A 23,686-nucleotide genomic window follows, 5' to 3' on the forward strand; every position below is an offset into this window, starting at 1 on the left:
ATTTTTGGTTCAGAACTCATCTTTTTGATTGAAAATTCTACTATTTTCTTGAAAATTCAATTATTTTGTTGAAAACTGATCATCTTTGATAAAAAAATTCATTTGAGTGGTTGAAAATGTAAAGAAAATTCATCTTTTCGTTTTTGCTTAAAATTAATTTCCTTAACTGAAAATTGATCTATTCCATTTTTGTTGAAAATGAATTACTTTTAGTTAAAAATTCAACTTTTACATTTTTTCTCAATTATTCATCTTTTCTGGTTGAAAATTCTACTTACGTACCACTTTGTTAAAAATTCATTTTATTGGTTGAAAATTTAATTATTTTGTTAAAGATTCGTATAGTTATTCGAAGATGTAATTATTTCATCTTATAGATTATTATTTTAGGTTGAAATATTGTTGGAAAATAAATATTTTGTGTTCAAAATAAATTTATTTGTTTCGGTATCAACTATAATATTTATCGTTGAGAATTGTTCTTTTTTTATTGAAAGTCCAACTACTTGATTAAAAGCTGAATTTCTTTGTTGAAAATTGATCAATTTAGTTGAAAATTCATGTCTTTTTTGGAAACTAATGCTTTTAACTGAACACTTAACTATTTCATGTTTGCTTATATATTTATCTGTTTGGCTTCAGTATTTAAATTCAACTATTTTGTTCAAAAATCATCTCTTTTGCTTGAAAGTTCAACTATTTAGAGGGTTACATATTTGTTTTTTTGCTGTTGTTGAAAATTTGTTTTTTAACATAAAATTTATGTATTCGCGTTAAAGATTCGAAATACTAGTTGAAACTTTGTAGCTTAGAAACTCTACACTTTTATTGAAAATTGGTCTCTTTTCGTCTAAAACTAATTTTTTGTTGTTAAATTATTCTCCTATTTTCGTGAAAAATCACCTTATTATAGGGGAAATAGTGTGAAGAACAAATTTTTTTAGGAAAACTAGAATACTATTTATTGCTCTATAGGATGTATTTCTGTGCAGAAAATATTATGGGTAGGAGAAATATAATTACACTCAATATACTTATATATAAGTATACTTTGAGTGCTACTCTTTTCGAATTTACCGCCTTATTTTTCTTAAGGTTGGCAGTTCTTAAGTTTGACAGCTGGACTCTGCACCTGACAAAAAATAAGTAGTAGGCGCGGCCATGCCTGAATTTGTAAACAAAACTGTTTGTTTGGTAACGATTCACAAAATTAAAGTGATGAGTAGAAGTTTAGTAATTTAGGGGCTGTAATTAGTCCTGATATCGTGCAATTTATTTGCGCAAACGTATGTAATGAGACTTAGCTTATTTTTGATAGGCCGCTCGGTAAATTTTTGATATCGGCCTTGGCTCATTCAATTTTACGTTCTGCTATTTAATTACTTTCAATCTGATGCCGACGAGGATGACGACCTTAAAAGGAATTTTTCCCGACCCGAGTAAGTATTAAAACAATGTTTTCATTATTTATTTTCCTCTAGACTTCATTAAGTGACTAAATTCAGCCTTATACCGACAAAAATTGCAAGTCAAATGTAGGTTAAGTTTCTATTTCTAATCCTATTTTTAAATGCATGCACCTATAGAGAAACTGTTTATTCTTGTTCAAAAGCGTCTTTTATTTCATATATTAACGCGCAGTTTTATGAAGTTTTATTATTGCAAACTTTTCTTCTAAAATGTCATTTGATATGCCCGATAGGACAATTTAATCTTTTCACTACATTTAAAATATGTGTTTGTAAATAAGTCAAATGAATCAATTTTCCTTAGAACCGATAAGAAGAAAAAACTTTATTCAGGAGAATGTTAAAAGTCTTCGACAAATGGAGCAATATTTTCACAATAAAGATTTGGAAGATCTTCAAAATCTCCACATTCACAAGCAAAGGGTCGTCAATAAATACCAAAATATCGGACCTAAAGTCAAGTCTGGTGCTCCAAAATTAGAAGATCCTTCCAAAAAAGTAGCATCAAAGACATCAGCTAACAAAGCAGAAAAAACTAATCAATCGGACCAAAAGCTAAGCATTCCAGCTTTATTTAGCAAAGGAACCACATCTGCTAAAAAGTTATACAGAGTACCAGGCAATAGAAATTCCGTGTCTTTTCCGAAGAAAACAGAAAAAAATCGTGCTACTGGCAAAATTGCTCTGGGTAAAAATAAGCCAAAAGTACCTTCTGATCCAAATGTCTTGCAGAATCAATCACGGGACAATGAAAATAGTAAAGTTGTGGTTAAGTACAGAAATCAGGGAATTCAAACCATGGATGATAGAAATTTGGATGATTTGTATGCCGAAGGTGTAATCAGGTACTTTATATTTATTTATTAAAATTAAGAATTTCAGAATGTACAGGGATCGGATCGAGCAATTTTTTCGACTTCTTTTTTTTAATGAGACTTTTTTAAAGAAAAATACGATTAATTAACTTTTTCTGTTTTTCTAAGAAGTTCTATATACTTGGTTTCAATTTTAATCCCAAAAATTTTTTAATTGAAATTCCAAACCAGAAAAAATATACCATTTTGATTGAGAATATTTGAAATTCTATAAATTCATCTAAAAGCTTTATAGTTAGAAAATTTTTAATTAATAATTTTTGGAGTTGAACAATTTCATGAATCCTTATTCGAAGATTTAATATTTTCAAATAGCAAAACCAATAGTTGGACATGTTCAACTCTAAAACGTTTCAATTCTATTCATTTTAAATTAAATTATAGTTTTCACACTCTTTCCCTTATTTTCGTTTTTTTCGGTTAGGTCAATCAGACAATTAATGAAGAACATTAATTCTTTTTGTTTAAAATTGAACTATTTGGTTGAACATTTAAGTATTTTATTGCATTTTAAACAAAAAGGATGAATTTTCAACCTAAAAAGCAGAATTTTCAACAAAATACATGATTTTTGAACCAAATAGATGAATTTTAAACTACAAAATTATTAATCAAAGCAATAATTCTCAACCAAAGAAAAACGCATTTCAACGTTTAACCAAGTAGTTGAGTTTTCAAAAAAAAAAGTATGATATTTTTACCAAGAAGATTTATTCACTATAAAAACAAATAATTTTAAACAAAGTATATGAATTTTCAGCCGAATTCTTGTAGATAATTTAATTTCCATCGTTCCTAATTTACAATCCATCTTTTTTTGTGGAAAATACATTTTTTTGGGATTAAAAATCAACTATTTGAATAAAAATACAACTGTTTTTTGTTGAATATCTTTAAGTTGAAAACATTTAAAATTAAATAATTTCAATATTATTTACAGTCTTCACACTCTTTCATCTATTCTACTTTTCTAGAGAATTCCACTCTTTTTTCCTCTATTTTCAAGAAAATTCTCCTTTTTCTCGTTTTTTTTTGTATTTAGTGCCAACTAAATTAATATCAGACAACCCAACCATCTTAGGTTGACATTTTTTTCATTACGGTAAAAAATTTGACTGGTTAAAAATTTAACTATTTTGTTAATAATTCATGTTTTTGGGGCAAAAAGACAAATTTTCAATAAAGTAGTTAAATTCTCAACCAAAACAAATGAATTTTCAACCATAAAGCAATTAATAAAAAAATTAATTCTCATCCAGAACAAAAAACGCATATTCAACAAAAATATCCATTTTCATCAAAGAGATGCAGTTTCCACTAAAATGATGGATCTTCAATAACAAAAAATAAATTTTTAACAAAATAATTCAACATTTAACCAAATAGTTGAATTTTCAACGAAAAATATAATATTTTGACAAGAAGATTAATCAAATACCAACGAAGAAGAATTTTTAACATAATACATGAATTTTCAACTAAGAAAGCAAAAAATCACATCACTTAAAAAATCTTTCTTGATTGCAAATTTAACTTTTTTGGTAGAAAAGTTATATTTCTTGGTTGAAAATTCATCTTTTTTTATAGAAAAGGCATCTTTCTTGATTAAAAATTCATCTTTTTGGGTGAAAATTCAACTATTCGATTAAAAATGCATTTGTTTTTGTTTGAATTTTAAACTTTTTCGTTTGAAAATGCATAATTTTCATAAAAGCTTTATACTTGTGTTAGCCAATTTTTAATTAATAGCGTTTGAAATTGAACGATTTCCAATTTCGTGAATCCGTGTTCAAATCATTTTTTTTTTCAGGTTGCAAATCATAACAGTTGAACATTTATAGTCCTCACACTCTTTCCCTTATTTCCATTTTTTTTAAATTCACCCTTTTCCCCTTGGTTTCAAGAAACTTCACGTTTTCCTCTTGCTCTCGCTTTTTCACTTAAATACGAACTGAATTAATAGAACCCAATAAGAAAATTTGATAGAAAATTCATCCTTTTGGATTGAAAATTACTCTTCTATATTAAAAAAGTAATCTTTTTGTTTGAAATGTAACTGTTTTCTGAAAAATGGTCTTTTTGTCATGAGAATGCAAACATTTGGTTAAAAATTCATCTTTCTTGGTTGAAAACGATCTACTTGTTGAAAATGTACCTTTTTGGGTATAAAATTTAGCTGTTGAATATTTGCCGCTTTAGATAGAAAATTCATACTTTTGAATTGAAAATGATTCTTTTATGGTAGAAAAGTAATCTTTTTTTCTATTGCAAATTTAACTGATTCCTGAAAAATGTGTCTTTTCAATATGAAAATTCAACCATTTGATTTAAAATTCGTATATTTTGATGAAAAGTCTAACTGTTTGGTTGTAAATGAAAATATTTGGTCAAAAAACTTTTTTATTCTGTTGAAAATTCAACAATTTGGTTAAAAATGCATCCTGATGCATTTATTTTCCATTTTCAGTGAAAAATCACCCTATATCCCTTGTTTTGAAAGCATTTAGGACTGGAGTATGAATTGTTAAAAACCTAATAATTTCATATTCAAATGATACATTCTAAAACTTTAAGCCTTAATTGATGAGTAACTAATGTACATTACAAACGGCTAAAGTTTAATTTAATTGTCCGAAAAATATTTAAAAATCAATGAGAATTCTGTATTCTATATTCCTAAACGAATAAAGTTATTATTTTAGTCTGCTGATTGTTTCAATGATCTATAAAAATTTGATGCGTTTTTTTGTTGAATTTTAAAATTCCATGTGACTTTCTTTGTAATTTTATGCGACATTTTAAAAATCTTCTAGTCGATCCAAGCCCTCACTATAAATTGAGTACATTAATTTTATTGAAAAAATTGAAATGCAAGTGATTGCAAGTGGATTGCTCGTGTTTGATGAATATTTTCATTTGAAGATATGCTACAAAGAAAAATGCGCAAAGTAGTAATCCTTGCAAAAATATATCTGAAGAAGAACCAGGCAAAATAGCAAAAGTTGTATCGAGTCCACCTTCAGACAGAGGAGATGTATGTGTATCGCCCGTAAAAAATGACGAAGATGGGATAAATTACATCAAATTGAATAAACAACGAAATTCTGTGGCGAGTAAATTGGCTACTCAACTGAATAGTGGTGTACCTCCTTCCAGTTATCGAAAAGGAGTTGTTCCCAAGTATGTTTTAAACATTATTTGACTTTGATTTATTTTTGACCGAGCATTAGTCTGGAATTTTGAACACCAGGAAAAAGCCGGAAAATAGTCTGGAAATTTTTTGAAAACCTGAGAATTTTATTTTGTTAAAGTCATCTTTTTTGGTTCCAAATTTTTTGGATAAAAAGTTCATCCTTTTGGATTGAATATTCATCTTTTTGTAGAAACGCTTTCTTTTTGGTTAACATTTCATTTTTTGAATTAAAAGTCAACTATTATATTTTAAATTTAGCATTAATTTTTTTTGGTTAAAGATTGAATTATTTTATTGTAAATTCAACTATTTTGCTAGAAGGTCATATTTTTTGCTGTAAAATTCAATAGTTTCTTAAGAATTCATCTTTTTGGATTAAAAACTCAAACATTTGGTTAAAAATTCCATTTTTTAATTGAACTTTAATCATTTTTGTTTTGATAACTTATTTATTTTTATTGAAAATTCAACTTTGTACTTTCGTCTTTTTTCATTAAAAATTGATGTTTTTTGGTAGAATTTTTATCTGTTTTGATTAAAAGTTAATTCTTTTTAATTGAAAATCTTCGTAGTTTATAAATTCCAATACTGAAAATTAATTTTTTGATTGAATATTAATCTTTATTGGTACAAAATTAACGTTCTTGTTGAAAATTTATATTTTTGGATTTAAAAATCAATGTCTGAAATCGCTTTTACAATAAATTACATTATATATGTTACTTTTCAGGTTCTATAATGTTTAATTTTTTCAAAATTTATATGATAAAGCAATTAATATTGAATAATTATTCATAAAAATGGTAAAAGCTCAGCCGGGAAATTTTTGTTTTTGATCATGAAACCCGGGTCATAAGATAACATTTTTTTAAAGTTTGAGCGGCCACCCTGATTTAATAACAGATTAAAAAGAAATCGTTTTAGAAAATACATTATAAGAAAATCAATACAAAAATAATTAATGCTATAATGTTAAAAGATTTAATGTGAAGAATTCCTGAAAATTTAACCAAGAATCTAACGACAAAATTTGGACAACCACCATAAAATGTTTATATTGTAATCTAAAAAAAAACGTCCATTTTCCCCCTAAAAAGGTAAAGAAAGAAATTCGTTTTCTCTTTAGATAAAAATAAAGAAGAGAAAAGAAAAATGAGAAGGCAACAACCAAATCCCCTTCATTCTCTTTTTTCTTTCTTTAATGTCGTGTGATGAGTGGGTCACATTACCAGATTCCTACCTTACCGACACTTTTTTTATTTCATAACTAATTTTCACACAAAACGCCCCATCGAGTTGAAAATTTGGGATAATAAATAAGAAGCAATAAGAAAGGTAGGTCTGGTCCTAAATTTATATAATTATAGAATAAGTTAGGAAATAAAAAAAATTTCGGTAAGGTAGGAATCTGGTCACGTGACCCACTCTTCACATGGCCTTAAGAAAAAAAAAATAAAGAAATAAAAAATTATTTAATTATTTCCTAATTATAAATATAATTATATTAATATTCTTTAATTATTTCTAAAGAAATAACAAATAAAATAACTTTCCTCTTCTTTATTTTTCTCCAAAGAGAAAACTAATTTTTTTTCTTTTCTTTTTAGGGGGAAAAAGGACGTTTTTCCGATTGCATTAGGAACATTTTGTGGTATTTGTCCAAATTTTGTCGTTAGATTCTTAATTTTATTTTTAGGAATTCTTCACAATAACTTTATTATTAGACGTTAAATAGAATTTTTAATTTGATTTTAATCTAATTTAAATTTCCTTAATTTGAAAGAATTGATACAAAAGATACGGAAACTACAAATGAATGATTCATTTACTTACTTGACCCAGGATATGAAATTATTTTAAGGGATTTCACAGGATTTTCCTGATTTCAAGAAATTTTGCAAGATTCCAAAAATGTTCAATGATTTGAAATGCATTAACGAATTTCGAGGAATTTTAAGGGAATGCATACATTTTTTTTACGAATTTTAAGTTGTTATTGCAGATTTGCTACAAATTTCACCGGATTTCAAATCATTAAAATAATTTCAAAGTTTTCCAACCTGTTCAGGGGACTTTAAAGGATTCCAAATAATTTTAAGGGGTTTTCAGGGAACTTTAAAGGGTTTTATGGGATTTCAAATTATTTCGACGGATTTCAAGGAATTTCGGAAGATTTCAAAACATTTTGAGGGATTTTAGAATATTTTCGGGGATTTTAAGGGTTTCCAAGAGACTTTGAAGGACTTTCATACGGCTTACTTTAACTTTAAGTGATTCCTAGTGATTTCAAAGATTTCAAGGGATTTTAAGCTATTTGAAAGAATTTCACAATATTTAAAGGATCTAGGAGTTTCACAGCTTTTTGCTGAGTAAAGTTTATTTATGCAGAATCGCTATTTGTAATTTGTCTATTTTATAAATTAATTCCTTCAGTATATTTGTATTGTTTATTCAAGTACTGATTATCCTAAAATCACTTTCTATCAAATAAATTTCCTATAATCGCGAAAAAATGATAGGAAAATCATTTTAGGTCTGCACTAATTTTCCTATACTTAATATTTTTTCGTGAGGACATTCAGGAGATTAGAAAGCTCTTGACTGGTTTTTAAACAATGTTATCTTTAAACAGATATCTTAAAGACAGAAAAGAAGCTTTAAAAAAAGAGGAACAGGCCAAAGCTGATATTAGTCGTGCAGATTGTCCAGAAGGCTTTGTTGCTCTTCCCGATGAAGACCGAAGGGAAACCTTGAGGATGTTAAAAACACGTAATTTATTGATATTATTAAATCTACTATTTACAGGGATCACAGTCTTTCCACTATTCCCCGTTTCTCTTTAAGTACATGATATGTGAAAATACAATTAAAAATTAAAACTTAAAAAAAGTTAAACCTGAAACATTTGAAGACATTGAAAATGTGAAAACCGCACACGGAAGTTCTCATCCAAAATAAAATTGGAACATTTAGAAAATATATAGTAATTTTAAAAAGAAATATTAGAATATGAACAATTTTTTATTTAAATGTATAAAGTTAAATAATTAATAAATAGCATATAGTATGGTCATTAACGAAAAAGTTAAATTTGCTAATATAAAACATATTTGTAGGAATATTGAGCAGTCTCAAATCTTATTTGTTAATCTTACCGATAAAAAATTTAAAAATGTTTATTTTGAAAGATTTTAAACTAAAATATTTAGGAATTAAGTAAAACTTTAAAGCTAATTTTTTTCGTGGAATCAATACAAACTAAATAGTATATTTGAAATTTGAAATATTTTAGGCCCCTCAAAAAATTTTCAAACTTGCATTCAAAGTATTAATTATAATGAGATCGAACATTGCAAAGCTTTGAAATAAATGTTTAATTATACCTATTGGTTTTAAATAAATTCTGTCATGGGTTAACGTAATTCATAAATTATTTAAAATTATTTAAGAATATACAATTTATTATAAAAATAAAGAATTGTGTGTTCTTTTTTACATGTAAAAATTAATGTTTAATCTTTCGGTCGAACATTTTATATTTCTGTCGACCTCAGTATACCCAATTTTTAAAAATAAATTCTTTATCGGGCAGAAATCATTAAAAAATCATTTACCTTTATTCAAAAATATAAAATTATCTTATAAAAAGATTGTTTCTTTTCCACATGTAAAAATTAATGTTAAATCTTTTCCCTTTTCGTGAAAATGACCCTATTTCTCCCTTTTTGAGCTCTTTTTTCGCTGCGCTCCCTGTATTTATATTAAAATATATATTTATGATTTTACATTAACTTTTGTTAAATAGAATACCAAGAGTGCGTCGACGAGCTAAATAAATTGCCAATAAGGACCGATACACTAAGGGCCCAAACGAAGAAAATGGAAATTGAAAAGAAGCTGAATAAACTCGAGGAAGGTATCAAAGTGTTTTCGAGGCCGAATGTTATCATTAAAATTGGCGCGTGATCTGATAAGTGATAGCTTATAAAGGGGACCAAACTCATTTCAAAAACAATTGCACTGAAATTCGTTGAGTGATATAAACAAAGACCATGTTTGATTCATTGTTCGTAAAATAATTTATTGTATTCTATCGATTATTATTCGATATTTTGTACATACTTGTTTATTCACTTGTATGAAAAAATTATCTAGTCTAATTTGTACAGCATTTGCATGTGTCAATAATTGGGGTACAAAGTAAAAATATAGAATATTATTTTTCTACGCAATGACTTATTTATTTCTAGGTGCGAAAAATGTGTGAAATCGACTCTCGATTAATTTTGATAGTAGTTTTTATTTTCATATTTTTCGTGTATTCATTTAATGCATAGTAAATAATTTATTATATCACAATATCTACTATGGCACAACAATTTATTCTTTTATTAGCTCGTGCCATTATAGGGAATTTTTATCGATTGTATGCACAAAATTTCGAGGATCGAAATGAAGTCCTCCCAGATTATAAAAGGCTTCTTCGTTTTCAAACCACTTTTGTGTGTCAAAGTTTTTGAAGAATATCGATATTTCTCTTTCAGCCGAATCCTTGGAATCTATGGTATAAAAATTAACATGTATTTCGTATAAAACTAATAAATAATAAATACGTTTTCAAAAGTCAGGCCTGAGACTCACTTTAGAGATCTAAAATAGTGCAAGGAATTTAAAAAAATAATGTCAAACATTGTTTATACATTTTTCAAGTATTAAAAAAGAATTTCAATGTTTAATTGAAATGTTTATTTTTCAGTCTTATCAAAATTACTGTTTATTTATCGCAGGCTTCATAAAAGTTTCCTTTTTCTCATTTTTCCTCTTAAATTCAAAATTAATAGAAATCAAAGAGAAAATCCAACTATTTTTATTGAAAATTCAATCTTTTCGGTTTAAAAGTCTACTACTATTCAATTTTTGGTAGAAAATTCTTCTTTTTTGGTTAAAAATTAATCTGTTTCGGTTTGAAATTATCTTTTTTGTTGAAAATTTACAATTTCAGGTTAAAAGTTTAACTGTTTGTATAAAATTCGTAGTTCCCGCTCGAAAATTCCACAAGTTGGATAAAATTGATGTTTTTTGTTGAAAATTTGTCTTTTTTATTATAAGCTCAACTTTTTAAATTAAAAACCAATTATTTTGTTGAAAATTCGTCTTTGTTGGTTAAATAGAACTTGACTAACAAATTTGTTTTGTATTAAAAATTCAACTAATTTGTTGAAAATTCATGTTTTCGGTTTAAATATCCATCACTTTCTGTAGAAATTTTACCTTTTCTGGATACAAATGCAACTGTCTGGTTCAACATTAATCTGTTTAAGTACAAAATGAACATTTTTGTTGAAAATTTACAATTTCAGGTTAAAAGTTCAGCTTTTTCGTAAAAAAAATAATTTCGGCTCGAATACTCCACAATTTTGTTGAAAATTTATGTATTTTATTGAAAATTCGTCTTTTCCGTTAGAAAATAATTTTTTTAGATTACAAGTCAAATATTTTGTTGAAAATTCGTAAATTCATAATTTTGGTTTCAAATAAGTTTGTTGATGTTAAGGGGTAATGTTTGAACTATTTTGTGGAAAATTGATCTGATTTGTCGTAAATGAACTTTTCTTTTGAAAATTTATATTCTCAGGGGTGAAAATTAATTGTAAACTCTCAGTGCCCCCTCCCCTCGCCGCCAATTTAGAAAAACCGGAGATTATAAGGTTCATTGTAAAAATGCTTTCATCCAATTTTCTCCTAAATTGGCACAAATATTCCTTATGGCTTGAGAAATTCGTAAGTGTAAAAAATTGTATATTTCCTCTTCAGTTTTGAAAAATAAAAATTCTGAAAACAGGTTGTAAATGGGAAGGTATTAACATAATTCCCTCTTCATTCTTAATAATCTGCGCTCTTCAATGAAAATTAAAATCATCAATTTTTAGTTAAAAAATGATCTTTTTTTATTTGAAAAATCAACTGTTTAGTTAAAGGAATGTAGAAACGAAAAAAATATAAACTAAAATTTAATCAAATAAAATTTGGGTAAACATCACATCCATTGTTCAAAGTATTTTTTTTGTTGTTGAAAACTTATTTAATTTGTTCAAACTTTTTTTCTGGTAGAAAATTAATCTTATTAGTTTAAAATTTAACTATTTGATTAACAATGTATGCATTTGTGAGAATTCAACTTTTTGGGTAGAAAATTAATCTTCTTTGTTGAAAATACATCTTTTTCGTTAAAAATGTAATTACTTGGTTTATTGAACTGCTGAATGGTTAAACTATTTTTTTGAAAGATAATGCTTATAGATAAAAAATTCAACATTTTTGAAGAAAAATGGTCCTTATTGACAAACAAATTTTCTTTGTTGAAAATTCATCTTTTTGATCTGAAAATAGTGTAATTTTCTTTTGAAATAATAGCAAAATAATGTCATTGCTTTAAAAAGTGTCAAATAATCCCAATAGTGTGGTAGAGTCCGAGGCCTGTAAATTATAAAGATATATCAATTACCTGAACCATGAGCAGCATTTCTGGTATCTGAAAGCCCAAACATGCCTCTAATTGAATTAGGATCCGTAAACTGAGCTTGATAAACTTTTGTAGGCCCTAGCAATTGTCTCCACTTGGATATGGCATCGTATCCTGCCAAAATATGCACGTCGGAAGGACCACTACTCATAAAAGTGAGCAGACGATTGTAGAAAAACTTCCCTTTATGGTCCGCATAAAATTGTTCTGCTTCCTCTGTCGTTAATATCAATCTTCGAGATCTTACAACTTTAAAATCATTAGCGATTATTAAGTCACGGATTTTCTGAAAATTGGAAACCGTTTTTTAATCACATATCAAAAAGAACAAACAAAATTCAAAGGAATTATTATAATATTCCAAAAGTTCAGTTAGAATATAATTTAAATTGATAAGAATTTATAAGTTATAAGAATTTATAAGTTTTTAAGAATTTCTGCGATTTTTTATAGAGGAGAAATCTGTTAGAAATTAGCAAGTAAAATAAATTAACTTAGGGTGACAGCAAATCTTAATTTCTAAAATTCCCTGATTTTTCCCAGATAAATATGTAAAAATTCCAATACAGAATCTTTTATAAATGAAATAAAACCATTTTCAAATCCAAATTTTGCAAGATTATACTTTCGTTCCTGTTAATGAAACATCCAATGATTTTAAAAAGAGATATTTCATTTAAATGTTTTATCATTTGTAAGAATAATAATGTAAATAAAAAATTGAAACTTTTGTACTTATATTATTTTACAAAAATAAGGTTTATTAACATCAAGCCGAAATTTATTGCATTGTCAACAAAATAGTAGAATAAAAAAAAAGTCTACCCAGAGATAAATTTTCAATTTTTGAAACAAAAAATTAATTTTAAACCAAACAGTTGCAAGAAGAAGAATATCTCTGTTCTACCATAAAAGATGACTTCTCAACTCGAAAGGATGACGTTTTAAAAACATAGTTGAATTTTCAACATAAAAAGATAATAAAAGATAAAATAAAAGATAATAAAAAAGTTCATCTTTAACTAAGAGAGAGGACTTTCCTACCATGAAAGATAAGTTTTCAACAAAAAAGTTAAGTTTTTAAGCTAAAAAATAAAATTTTCTATAACACTTGACTTTATAATCGGAAAAGATGAATTTTTAACAAAAAAGATCATTTTCAATGAAAAAATGCATTTTAATAAGACAGTTCAATTCTCCACCAAAAAGCTGAATTTTCCATAAACAAAATTAATTTTCTACCCAAAAGGAGAACTTTTCAACAAAATTCATGAATTTTCTACCAATTAGTTGAATTTTTAACTTGTATAAATATACAGGAAAAAGTTCAAACTTTTGTATTAAAAAAAACGAATTATCAACCAAAAAGATGAAACTTCAACCAGGAAGATTAATTATCTAGAAAAAAGACGAATTTCCAACTTATCCAATATACAGGATAAAGTTTTAACCAAAAATGGAATAGTTAAATTTTTAGATGAAAAAATTTTCAACAAAGAAAACGATATTCTAATAAAAATGTTAAATTTTCAAACAAAAAGATGCATTTTTCGACCAACAAGATTAATGTTCTACTAAAAAATACAAATTTTGAACAAAATATATCAATTTTCAAGAAAATAACTTAATCTTCAAGTCAAATGGCGAATTATCTATAGAAAAGCTGAATTTTGAACCCAAAAATATAATTTTTTAACCAAAAACTTTAATTTTCAACCAAATAGTTTTATTTTCTACGAAATTGTTCAACTTTTAAATTATAAAGATGAATTTTCTACAATACAGTAGAATTTTCAACATAGAAGTTCATTTAAAAACAAATGGTTGCATTTTTAAATATAATTATGAAACCTTACTAAAAAAAATTTTTTTTACAAAGTAGTTAAACAAGTTTAAGTCAAATAATCGCCTTTTCAACAAATAATGATGAATTCTCAGCAAAATATGTAACAGTTGATATTTTAACCAAAAAAATTGTATTTTCAACCAGCAAGGGTACATTTTCAACCAAGAAGATTAAATTTTTACTAAGAAAGACGAATTTTCAACCAAACATTTGAAGTTCCAACTAAAAAATGTAGGTTTTTAGCCAAAAATGAAATAGCTTAACTGCCAGTTTAAAAATTTTATTTTCAACCTAACATAAAACTAATTTTCATCAAAATAGTTAAATTTTCTACTAAAGAATTGAAACTTCAACTGAAAAAATGAATTTTTAACAAAGCAGTTTAATTTATGATAAAAAATGACTTTTTAACAATATAGTTGCATTTTTAACAAATTAATTAAATGTTCCACCAGTAACCAATCGAGATAAATTCTGAACAAAAAATATATTAGTAGCCTTTTCAATATAAAATTCTGTGACTTTTTAATTGTCTTTCAAAATCCCTGAATTTCCCTGACCAACAAAATACCCTGATTATTCCCTGGTTTCTAGGGCTGCCCTGACTTGTGGCCACCCTATATGTCATATTTTCCTATGTGGGTTAAGAAGGGGCTAAATATAACACAAATTCAAGGACAAATTATTCTTGAAACTGAAAAAAATCACCTGTAATGCGAAAGGAGATTTGACAATGTGAGGTTTGAGAATTGCGAGCGTCAATTCTAATGAACGTATCGGCTGCATATCCGCATTTTTCGGTCAAGTCATTATTCAAGAAAACTTGATCGTAGGTTTTTTGGAAGTTCTGTAATTGTCATTTGCACGTGTATATGACATTATAACCTCTTTTGTGAAAAAATCAACAAAACTTCCTGACGTTTTCCATTCTTTTCTTTTATTTTCACTCCTTTCACTTAACAGTAAGACACTAGTATTTTTACTATAAAAATAATTTTACGTCAAAATACCTCAAATCAACCAAAAGTGATCAACATATTTTTAGATTTCTCTATATTTTGTTATACTTTGACTGTAAACCAATCACAGATTGGTTTTGCTCTTTATTCTCTGTTCTCAAGCCTAATTGGCATAACGTTACGTAATGAACCGTTTTTGGATTCTCATTGGTGGGAGAAGTAAAACCTAACCTATAAACAATAAATTTGACGTTTTCGTTTTGTAACGTTTTGACAGCCGCAGTCTATGTTGTGATGTGATTTTTTGTTTCGTGGAATTTCAATCTTGCTTGTATACAAAGACGTAGGAGCTAAAAGCCAAACTGCTTTAATTTTTTAACATTTTTAAATAAAAGTTTTCTTCTGAACCCACCAGCGTGGAAAGTAATGCTCCAAAATGATGCAACAATATATGAAAGAGCTTGAACAAGTGAGTTTATTGTACATTATTAGAATTAATTCAATTGTTATTTTATTTGTTTAATCGTCTTCAACTCGTTGTTAAAGATGATTGGCTTATATCTCCAATAAATATTAGTTCCTAACCTAGTTTCCTAAAAAAAATGGTACTAATTTGTCTATTAATATTTCATTTTCACTACATTTTCGACTAATTTAAATAATATAATATTTATTTTTAAATAAATAATGAGTGATTCACTGATTTTAAAAACTGATTTTTTGCAAGGAACCTTTCGATCCCGAGGAATTCGTAGAGAGATTAGCTTGGAGAACAGTAAATGACACTGTCAGTGAAAATGGAAAAAGTGTTTTCGATCCGCTTCTGATTCATGAAACTTTTCTCCAAGCGATAAAGGATCTGCAAGTTTTGCAAGAGAGACAGCAAAAGAAATGCGAGAAACTCGAAGCCGCGCTGAAAGAAGAAGAATCGAGACATGCTCTCGAAAGTTTGGATTTGCAGGAGAGAAATAAGAATGCAATGGACCTTTTTCATCAGTTGGATGAAAGGATTAATCTTGTTGCGACTAAAGTTCTTCATTTGGGCGATCAGCTCGAAAATGTTAATACTCCCAGGGCAAGAGCTGTCGAAGCTCAAAAATTGATGAAACATTTTTCAGAATTCCTGAGTCCTGGCCCCTTGACTGGTCCGATTTTTACTGACAAATCATCGGTAAGATTTTTCTTTAAAAATTTTCCTGTGAGTGTTACTCCAAAGCAGTGGAGCCTCAGGGGATACAGGGGGCAACCCCCCCCCCCTCCTAGAAATCGACCAGGCAAGGCCAAAGTATTAATTTTTCCCCCTCTGAAACCGAATGATTAACTTCATCGGATCGTTCAAATTTCTCCCAAATTATGATGGATACTGAAAAACTTCTAATACTTTCTTTCTCTGATTAATCTTTGAAATCTATCTGAAATCTTTGTGAAATAATAGAAGCCTTTGTGAAATCTTTTAAATCCATCCGAAATATTTGCGAAATATTTTTTATTTTGGTGAAGTCTTTGAGAAATCATTGCCACCTTTGTCAAATCTTTAGAAATGTTTGCGAAATATTTTGTGACGTTTGGGAAATTATTGAAATCTATTTGAAATCTTATGAATTCATTGTAGTATAATTGAAATATTTCTAAAATATTTAGAAATATATTAAATATTTTTGACATATGAGGTAATATTTGTGAAATTCTAAAAATCTTCTTATAGAAATCTTATAGAAATCTATCCAAAATCTTCGCGAAATATGTTCAATCTTTGTTAAGTCTTTAAAAAATAATTATAATTTTTTTTTAAATCTTTGGAAATATTTCGCTATATTCGTTTATATTTTTGGATGTTAATTTTGACTTTACGGTCAGGATAAATAATTTAATTAATTTTTTATTGAACCAAGCGTTTCGGCACACAATGATGGCTATCATCAGTGGTTAATTTTTATACTGTTAAGAACATTTACACGACATTTTTTTTATCGGGAACGCAGTTTACGAATATACATGTAATTTAAATAAGAAAATTATTTCATATTTGGTTTAGTACAGTATCAAATGTCTGGTAATTTTTTCACAAAATAAAAAATTTAAAAGGTGTTTTGCCCTTACAATAAGTGGACAGAATAATGAAATTTGTAATATATAATCTTTCTAAAGACTTTTCGATCTCTCCGAAATTTTTGAGAAATCATTACAACCTTTGGTAAATTATTGCAATCTTTCTCAAATCTTCGTGAAATCTGTTAAATTTCTGAAATCTTTGCGAAATCTCTCAATTATATGGAAAATGTTTTTGAAATATTTAAAATCATTGAAATCTTTGTGAAATCTTTGTGAATACTGTAAAAATCGTTGCGAAATGTTTTTTGAAATATTAGGTAATACTTGTGAAATTATTGAAATCTTCTTAATCTTTGCGAAATATTTGATATCTTTGGTAAATTATTGCAATCTTCGTGCAACCTTCCTCAAATCTTTGAAATTTATCTTAAATCTTTGCGAAATCATGGAAATCATTGTGAATCCTTAAGAAAGCTTTGCAAAATATTTTTAATATTTTTGAAATATTCGGTAATATGTGTGAAATCATTGAAATTTTTGCGAAATATTTGAAATCTTTAGAAAACTTTCCAATCCTTGTCAAATCTTTGTGAATTTTTTTTAATCTGTCCGAAATCTTTGCGAAACCTGTGAAATTCTTGGGTAATCATTGAATAAATATTTAAGAATAATGTTTACGCACAAAAAATAGTAAATCTACACATGGAGTTTTCCACACAATATATGCCACAAAAATTTTTTTTACGTACAATATTTTTTTCTTGTTTAACACTCCAAAATATTCGATACGTATTTTTTTATTTCAATATGACACACAAAGTTTTCGAATAAATTTATTTATAAAATCTTATGTTCATAAAAAAGTACTTTTTTCAACTGTTTATACTGCAATATTAAACAAAAATATGAAAATTCATACGGAAGATTAAATGTGGGCCGTTTTCCTCAACTTTCGAATAAAATGTACTAAAATCCACTTTAATTATTTATTTAATAATATAAATCAAATCTTTATAAGCAAATAGATTTTTTTCAATTTGGACCTGTTTTTTTATTCATTTATTTTATTTAAAAAAGTGGGCTAAACGTTTTTCTTGATCTGGTAAAAATTTGGGAGTGGGTAGTCAAATACTTTCGAAGTAATGATTTTTTTAATAGCAATACATTTTGAATGTGTGAAATTAGCAACATAAAAATATACGGTTTTGCAAGTTGATGGTTGTGTTTTACTTATCGCGTAGGCAGTCGAGTTCCAATCCGAGCAGTCGCTCTGTGATACACTTCGCGCGTACGAGCCGCTATTCGAAAATGCATTGCTTCGGAAGTATTTGTAATCCCACTTTAAATGTTTATTAAATCAAGAAAAACGCTTAGTCCACTCTTTAAAATTAAAAAAATTAAAAAACATGTCCAAATTGAAAAAAATCTATTTTTTTATAAATATTTGATTTATATTAATAAATAAATCATTAAAGTGGATTTTAGTATACTTTATTCGAAAGTTTAAGAAAAGGCCCATATTTTATCTTCCATATGAATTTTCATATCTTTGTTTAATATTGCAGTATAAGCAATTGAAAAAATGTACCTTTTTATGAACATAAAATCTTTTAACAAATTTTCTCGAAAACCTTGCGTGTCATATTGAAATAAAAAATACGTATCAAATATTTTGGAGTGTTAAATAAGAAAAAAAATATTTTATGTGAAAAACATAATTTTGGTGGCAAATATTATTTGGAATGCCCCATATATATGAATTTTCAACCAAGAAGATTAATTTTCTACCAAGAAAATACGACTTTTCACGAAGATACATGAAGTTTCAACTAAAAGGGATATATTTATAGTTACAAAAAATAGAAAAAAATTTTTATATAGATCCAAAAATTTCATTTAAAATTTTCACTAGACACCAAATATGTTTTTAAACTATTCTAGCCGAATTTTCGATTAGCCCACAATTTAAAAAAAAGAACGAATTTTCAATAAAGTACATGAATTTTTAAACAAATAGTTTAGTTTTAAACTCAAAGAGATAAATTTTAAACCCCATGTGGCATAATTAAATCTTCAGTTAAAAAATTAATTTTCAACTAAAAACACAAATTTCCAACGAAATAGTTAAATTTTCAGCCCAAGAGACGAATCTTCTACAAGAAAAAATGAATTCTTAAGAAAAAGTGTAATAGTTGATATTTCCACCAAAAAATGTTATGATTTTTTTATTAAAAAGAGCTAATTTCAACCAAAAAATATTAATTTTCAACAAAATAGTTTCGAACCAAAAAGAGGGATTTTTAACCGAAGAGCTAAGAAAGGTTTTTCAGCCAATAGAGAAAAAATATCTGATCTAAAAGCTTGATTTTTTAAGCCTTGAAGACGAACTTTTTACAAAAAAGTTCATTTAACTATTGGATTTTAAAGGCAAAGGAGCGAAATTCTATACCTAAGCAATTTAATTTTGAACCCAAAAAAAGAGTTTTAAACCAAATAAATGGATTTGCAACCAAGAAACTAAAAAAAAAACGTATTCCCTAAAGAATATTTCAATTTTCAACGACAAAAATTAATTTTCATCTAATGATGTTACTTTCCCACAAAAAAGACGAATTTTAAACAAAATAGTTGAGTCCTAAACCTTAGACTTTGATTTAAATGATAAATTTTTGTACCAAAAGGACGAATTTTCAACAAAAATTTAGTTTTTAAACAAACAGTTGATTTTTTAACAAAAATAGCTAAATTTACAAGCAAACAAAAAAAGAATCTTCGACTACACAGTTCAATTATTACCAAGAATGTATGGCTTTTAACCAAAATGTTGTATGCTCAAAAAAATAATAACATTTAAAACCATAATGAATTCTCAACCAAAAAACGTAATACGATTTTTTTAGACCTGTTATTAAGACAATTTCTTTTGTAAATATAGTTTCATTAAGGTTCCTTGTTTATTTAATTAAATTTAGTTAATTATTTAATTGATATAAGTAATTCAAAAGTTTTTTTTCCAGCCGAAATTCTGCGCGACAATGTCAATTTTTTAAAATACTTTTCTTATCTAAAAAAGGCAATTTAAGGCCGATTTTAAATTTCGATCGCTGAATTTATTGATTTCAGAAAGTAGTTTTAGGGAAAATATTTTCTAGAAATACTAAAAAAAAATAAGGCCACCTTCAAAGTTGGTTATAATTTTTCTAAATTTCACTAAATTTGGCATTATTCATTAATTACTTGCAAAAACCTGTTGGGCAAATTACCTTTATTCTTTAAAGATTAAATTTATTAACACAGACGCATTCTATCGACTTAGATAAAATTAAAAATTTCTTATTATCTGGAATTGTTTTCTAAAAATTCTTCACGAAAATGTAAAAAAAGCGAAAGTCTGTGAATTTATATAATCAAAATTAATTATTTTCAAAAGCTATTCATTTTAGAGCAAATATTGAACACAAAACTATGGACTATATGAAAAAAATGTTTAAATAAAAAATCTTTAATTTGTTGAGTTCTACATTTTCTACTAGCAATATTATTTTCATAAATGCATTTTTTTCAATATTTAATATGTTTTTTGATGAAAATTATGAAAAATCAGCGTGTTTTTCATTTAGGTCGATTTTTTTTTATAAACAATTTCACTAAAAAATTTTGTGTACAAAAAAGTTTTAATTGTATGAAATACACCATTTCTTTGTAGAATATTTTTATATTAAAGCCATTTTAAGCTTTTTTAAGTATGGTGAAATTTAGTGAAGTTATAGACAACATTAAAGATTAACATATTTAAAAAATTTTAAACATACGTGTAAAGTAAATATTTAAGCACCTACTATTAGAAAAAAATCGCCAGCTAAATTGCTGACATCGCTGACAAGAATTCAACTTCAGTTAATCGAAAATCCCCTGACTTTTCCGGTTTTCCCTGACTTTCTAGAATTCTTTAACCTGTAGCACCCTTCCTATAAGAAATACTTAATTATTTCCAGTTTCCTTAATTAAGAAAAATATTTAATGAATATTACAGGTGGATGAAGCCGCCGATGTGATATTAAAACTTCACCTAATAGCACAAGAGCTTCCGTCCGAAAAGTTTGACCACGCAAAGAAGAAAATTAGCACTAAATACCACGAAATCGAGCGAAATTTGATAGAAGAATTTGTCCGAGCCCAAAATAGTGAAGATGCGACTCGAATGAAAAAGCTCGCGTCCATACTTTCCCAATTTAAAGGATATTCTCAATGTGTGGATGCATTTATAGAACAGAGTCAGATGAGTTCTTTCGGTGGAAAAGACGTTTTTCAGGAAGTCATACCGATGTGCACAAAAAACTACAAACTAATGCAGCAAGTTTTCTCTAATCCGGAACAAGTGATGGCAAAATTCATACTCAATATTTATCACTTGAGGCTGCAGAAATACATCGTGGCTAAATTAGCAGATCGTTCCGATTCTGAAAAGTATCTCTCGAACCTGTACGAGCTCTATTTAAAAACTTCGAAGCTTTCGGCTGATTTAAAAAAGTTCAATATGTGCTCTGACGAGCAATATTTAATTAGGCTGACGAGGAACATTTTTCACAAGCACGTGGATGCGTACATTACGTAAGTTTTTTACATTCTCATTCATGAGAGTGTTTCTGTATGTCTGTGTATATGGTTACCTGAATGTTGTAGCCACGCTAACTTTTGAAGAATTTGTCCAATCGAGTCCGCATTTCATACACTTCTGAAGGTCCCCAAAACGAAGGTTAAGTTCGTTAACCAGACATTTTCAACCAAAATTACAAAATTGAGAGCATTTTCAAAATTTCAAATCATTTTCTTTTCAATTTTATAAATTTTTGTCAACGTTTCTTATAGATGGATAAAAGACTTGCAAATTATCTAAATAAAATTTTTTATTTCGATGAACCCGGTAAGAAGCCTTGCATTGAGAAGTATTAGAAAATTTGAATCCCTAAGAATGCCATTTCTGTCCTTAGTTTTTTAATTCTCATTAGGCGGCGAAAATTATAAGATTTCAATCCCTTTTAAGGCCGATCGGAGCTGTCAGACGAAACCTCGAATACTTAAAAACACAATTTTCGTTTGAAGCGTTAGAACGCGCTCTAAAAGCATGAAATTTGCCAAATCTAGTAGGATTGTATGTAAGAATACATTTCTTTATCTTCAAATGTTCGCTTTGTTCAAATATTATCAATTGAAAAAATATAAAATCATGATAAAAAATTGAAAAAATTATTTTTCACCAGAACCTTCTGTGTGGAAATTGATCCTGGCATCGTAAAATGACCGACGCTATGTTTTAAAAAGCTTTTTGCCTGATTATCATTCGAAAAACAGTAAATAAATGTAGCAAAATTTGCTAAATTAAAAGGGATTAAAATTTGCCCAATTCTTGGTTGCTTTGTGGTATTCAACAAAATATTGTCAGCGCTAGGTACATAAAGGGATTTAATTTCAGAGCTAACTTCAACTGCCGTAGATATTCAAAACGGGAGGACAAAAACGGGATCCAGAAGTATTCAACATTTCTCACGTTACCACTGAATGAATGAAATTTTTCAATACTTTTTGATGCAAGCCTTTTTACCGGGAAAATTAGAAAAGTTATATAATTTTCAAAAATTTTCAAAAAATAGAAAAAATTTTTTATATAGATCCAAAAATTTCATTTAAAATTGTCACTAGACACCAAATATGTTTTTAAACTATTCTAGCCGAATTTTCGATTAGCCCACAATTTAACAAATTAGAGCATTTTCAAAATTTTCTATTTTTTTTTAAATTATAGAAATTTTTGTCAAAGTTTCTTATAGATGGGCAAAAGACTTGCAAATTATTCAAACGAAATTTTCAATTTTTATGAAAATTAGAAAAGTTATATACTTTTCAAAAATTTGAAAATTTTCAAAAAATAGAAAAAATTATTTTTTTCACAGATCCAAAAATTTAATTCAAAATTTTCACTAGATACCAAATATATTTCAAAACTATTCTAGTAGAATCTTTCAATTAACCCACAATTTAAAAAAATAGAGCCTGTATAACTGAACTGTTGAGCGCGAAGCGCGATTACCGCAATGAGAATGTAATCGTCAAGGCCGTAGGTGCTTTGAAAACCTTCTTTGATATAATTTAATAATGAAAGAGAGGCGACACTAAGACCAACCGCGGGCAGGCATCCAATAGATGAAGAGCGATGCTTTACGACCCGGAGAAATATCAACACTAAGGTTTCTCTCAAGCCTAAAGATCTGGCTGAAATGGATGACGAGCTTCGTGAATATTTTTCCGGTGAATCCGACCTCTGGGCTATCAATTATTGTGTGTATAATGCAGCGAGAGCTTTGGCCGATGCGAACTGTAAAACAAAACCAACGGCTGATCATAAAACCAAAAGACGAATGCATCAACTTGCCATAAAGATAGGCTGGGCAAGACAGTACGCGTCCCGCATTCAATGTGTGATTGACTACATCACATCGAGCAGGAATTTTACCGCCAAGGTTCGAAAGTTCGCGCGCGGACTCCGGACCCGTTATCACACACTTAACAAGTCAAAGCTGCTGACCATCAGGCAGCATATTGTTGAGAGAATACGTATACTATCTGACGCTAAGAGAAGTCTAAAGCGGAGGGAGAGGTAGGTCAGAGGAAATCAACAGTTTCTCTCTGACCCATCTCGACTCTTCCAAGACCCTCCAGTTACTGTCGAACAACCACCCAAACCAGAGGAGGTCGAAGTATTTTGGAGAGA

The 23,686-nt window shown here is 27.7% G+C and overlaps 3 protein-coding genes across 4 annotated transcripts in view; 2 read left to right on the plus strand and 1 right to left on the minus strand.

The window, feature by feature from the left end:
- Positions 1–1,141: 1,141 nt before the first annotated feature.
- LOC117179450 lies at positions 1,142–9,607 on the plus strand. Its single transcript, XM_033371273.1, has 5 exons — positions 1,142–1,439; positions 1,774–2,314; positions 5,267–5,524; positions 8,170–8,306; positions 9,343–9,607. Exons 1-5 carry the CDS (start codon positions 1,394–1,396, stop codon positions 9,501–9,503), a joined length of 1,143 nt encoding a protein of 380 aa, XP_033227164.1. The 5' UTR covers positions 1,142–1,393; the 3' UTR covers positions 9,504–9,607.
- Positions 9,608–15,014, minus strand: LOC117179451 (nucleoside diphosphate kinase 6-like). The gene is made up of 3 exons (XM_033371275.1): positions 14,615–15,014; positions 12,043–12,346; positions 9,608–10,096 (listed from the first exon to the last, which is right to left on the minus strand). Exons 1-3 carry the CDS (start codon positions 14,690–14,692, stop codon positions 9,942–9,944), a joined length of 537 nt encoding a protein of 178 aa, XP_033227166.1. The 5' UTR covers positions 14,693–15,014; the 3' UTR covers positions 9,608–9,941.
- A 75-nt stretch (positions 15,015–15,089) lies between these two features.
- LOC117179449 (exocyst complex component 5) overlaps positions 15,090–23,686 on the plus strand; it is a 17,682-nt gene continuing 9,085 nt past the window's right edge. The window contains exons 1-3 of one of the 2 annotated variants that reach the window (XM_033371271.1): positions 15,090–15,334; positions 15,593–16,036; positions 20,951–21,528. In XM_033371271.1, the coding sequence (XP_033227162.1) occupies positions 15,302–15,334; positions 15,593–16,036; positions 20,951–21,528 (1,055 nt within the window). In that variant the 5' untranslated portion in view covers positions 15,090–15,301. Of the gene's footprint in view, positions 15,335–15,403; positions 15,471–15,592; positions 16,037–20,950; positions 21,529–23,686 lie in introns of those variants that run through there. The other variant, XM_033371272.1, reaches the window with a different exon arrangement.

The sequence above is a fragment of the Belonocnema kinseyi genome, chromosome 9 (assembly GCF_010883055.1).
Source record: "Belonocnema kinseyi isolate 2016_QV_RU_SX_M_011 chromosome 9, B_treatae_v1, whole genome shotgun sequence".
Lineage (NCBI taxonomy): Eukaryota > Metazoa > Arthropoda > Insecta > Hymenoptera > Cynipidae > Belonocnema > Belonocnema kinseyi.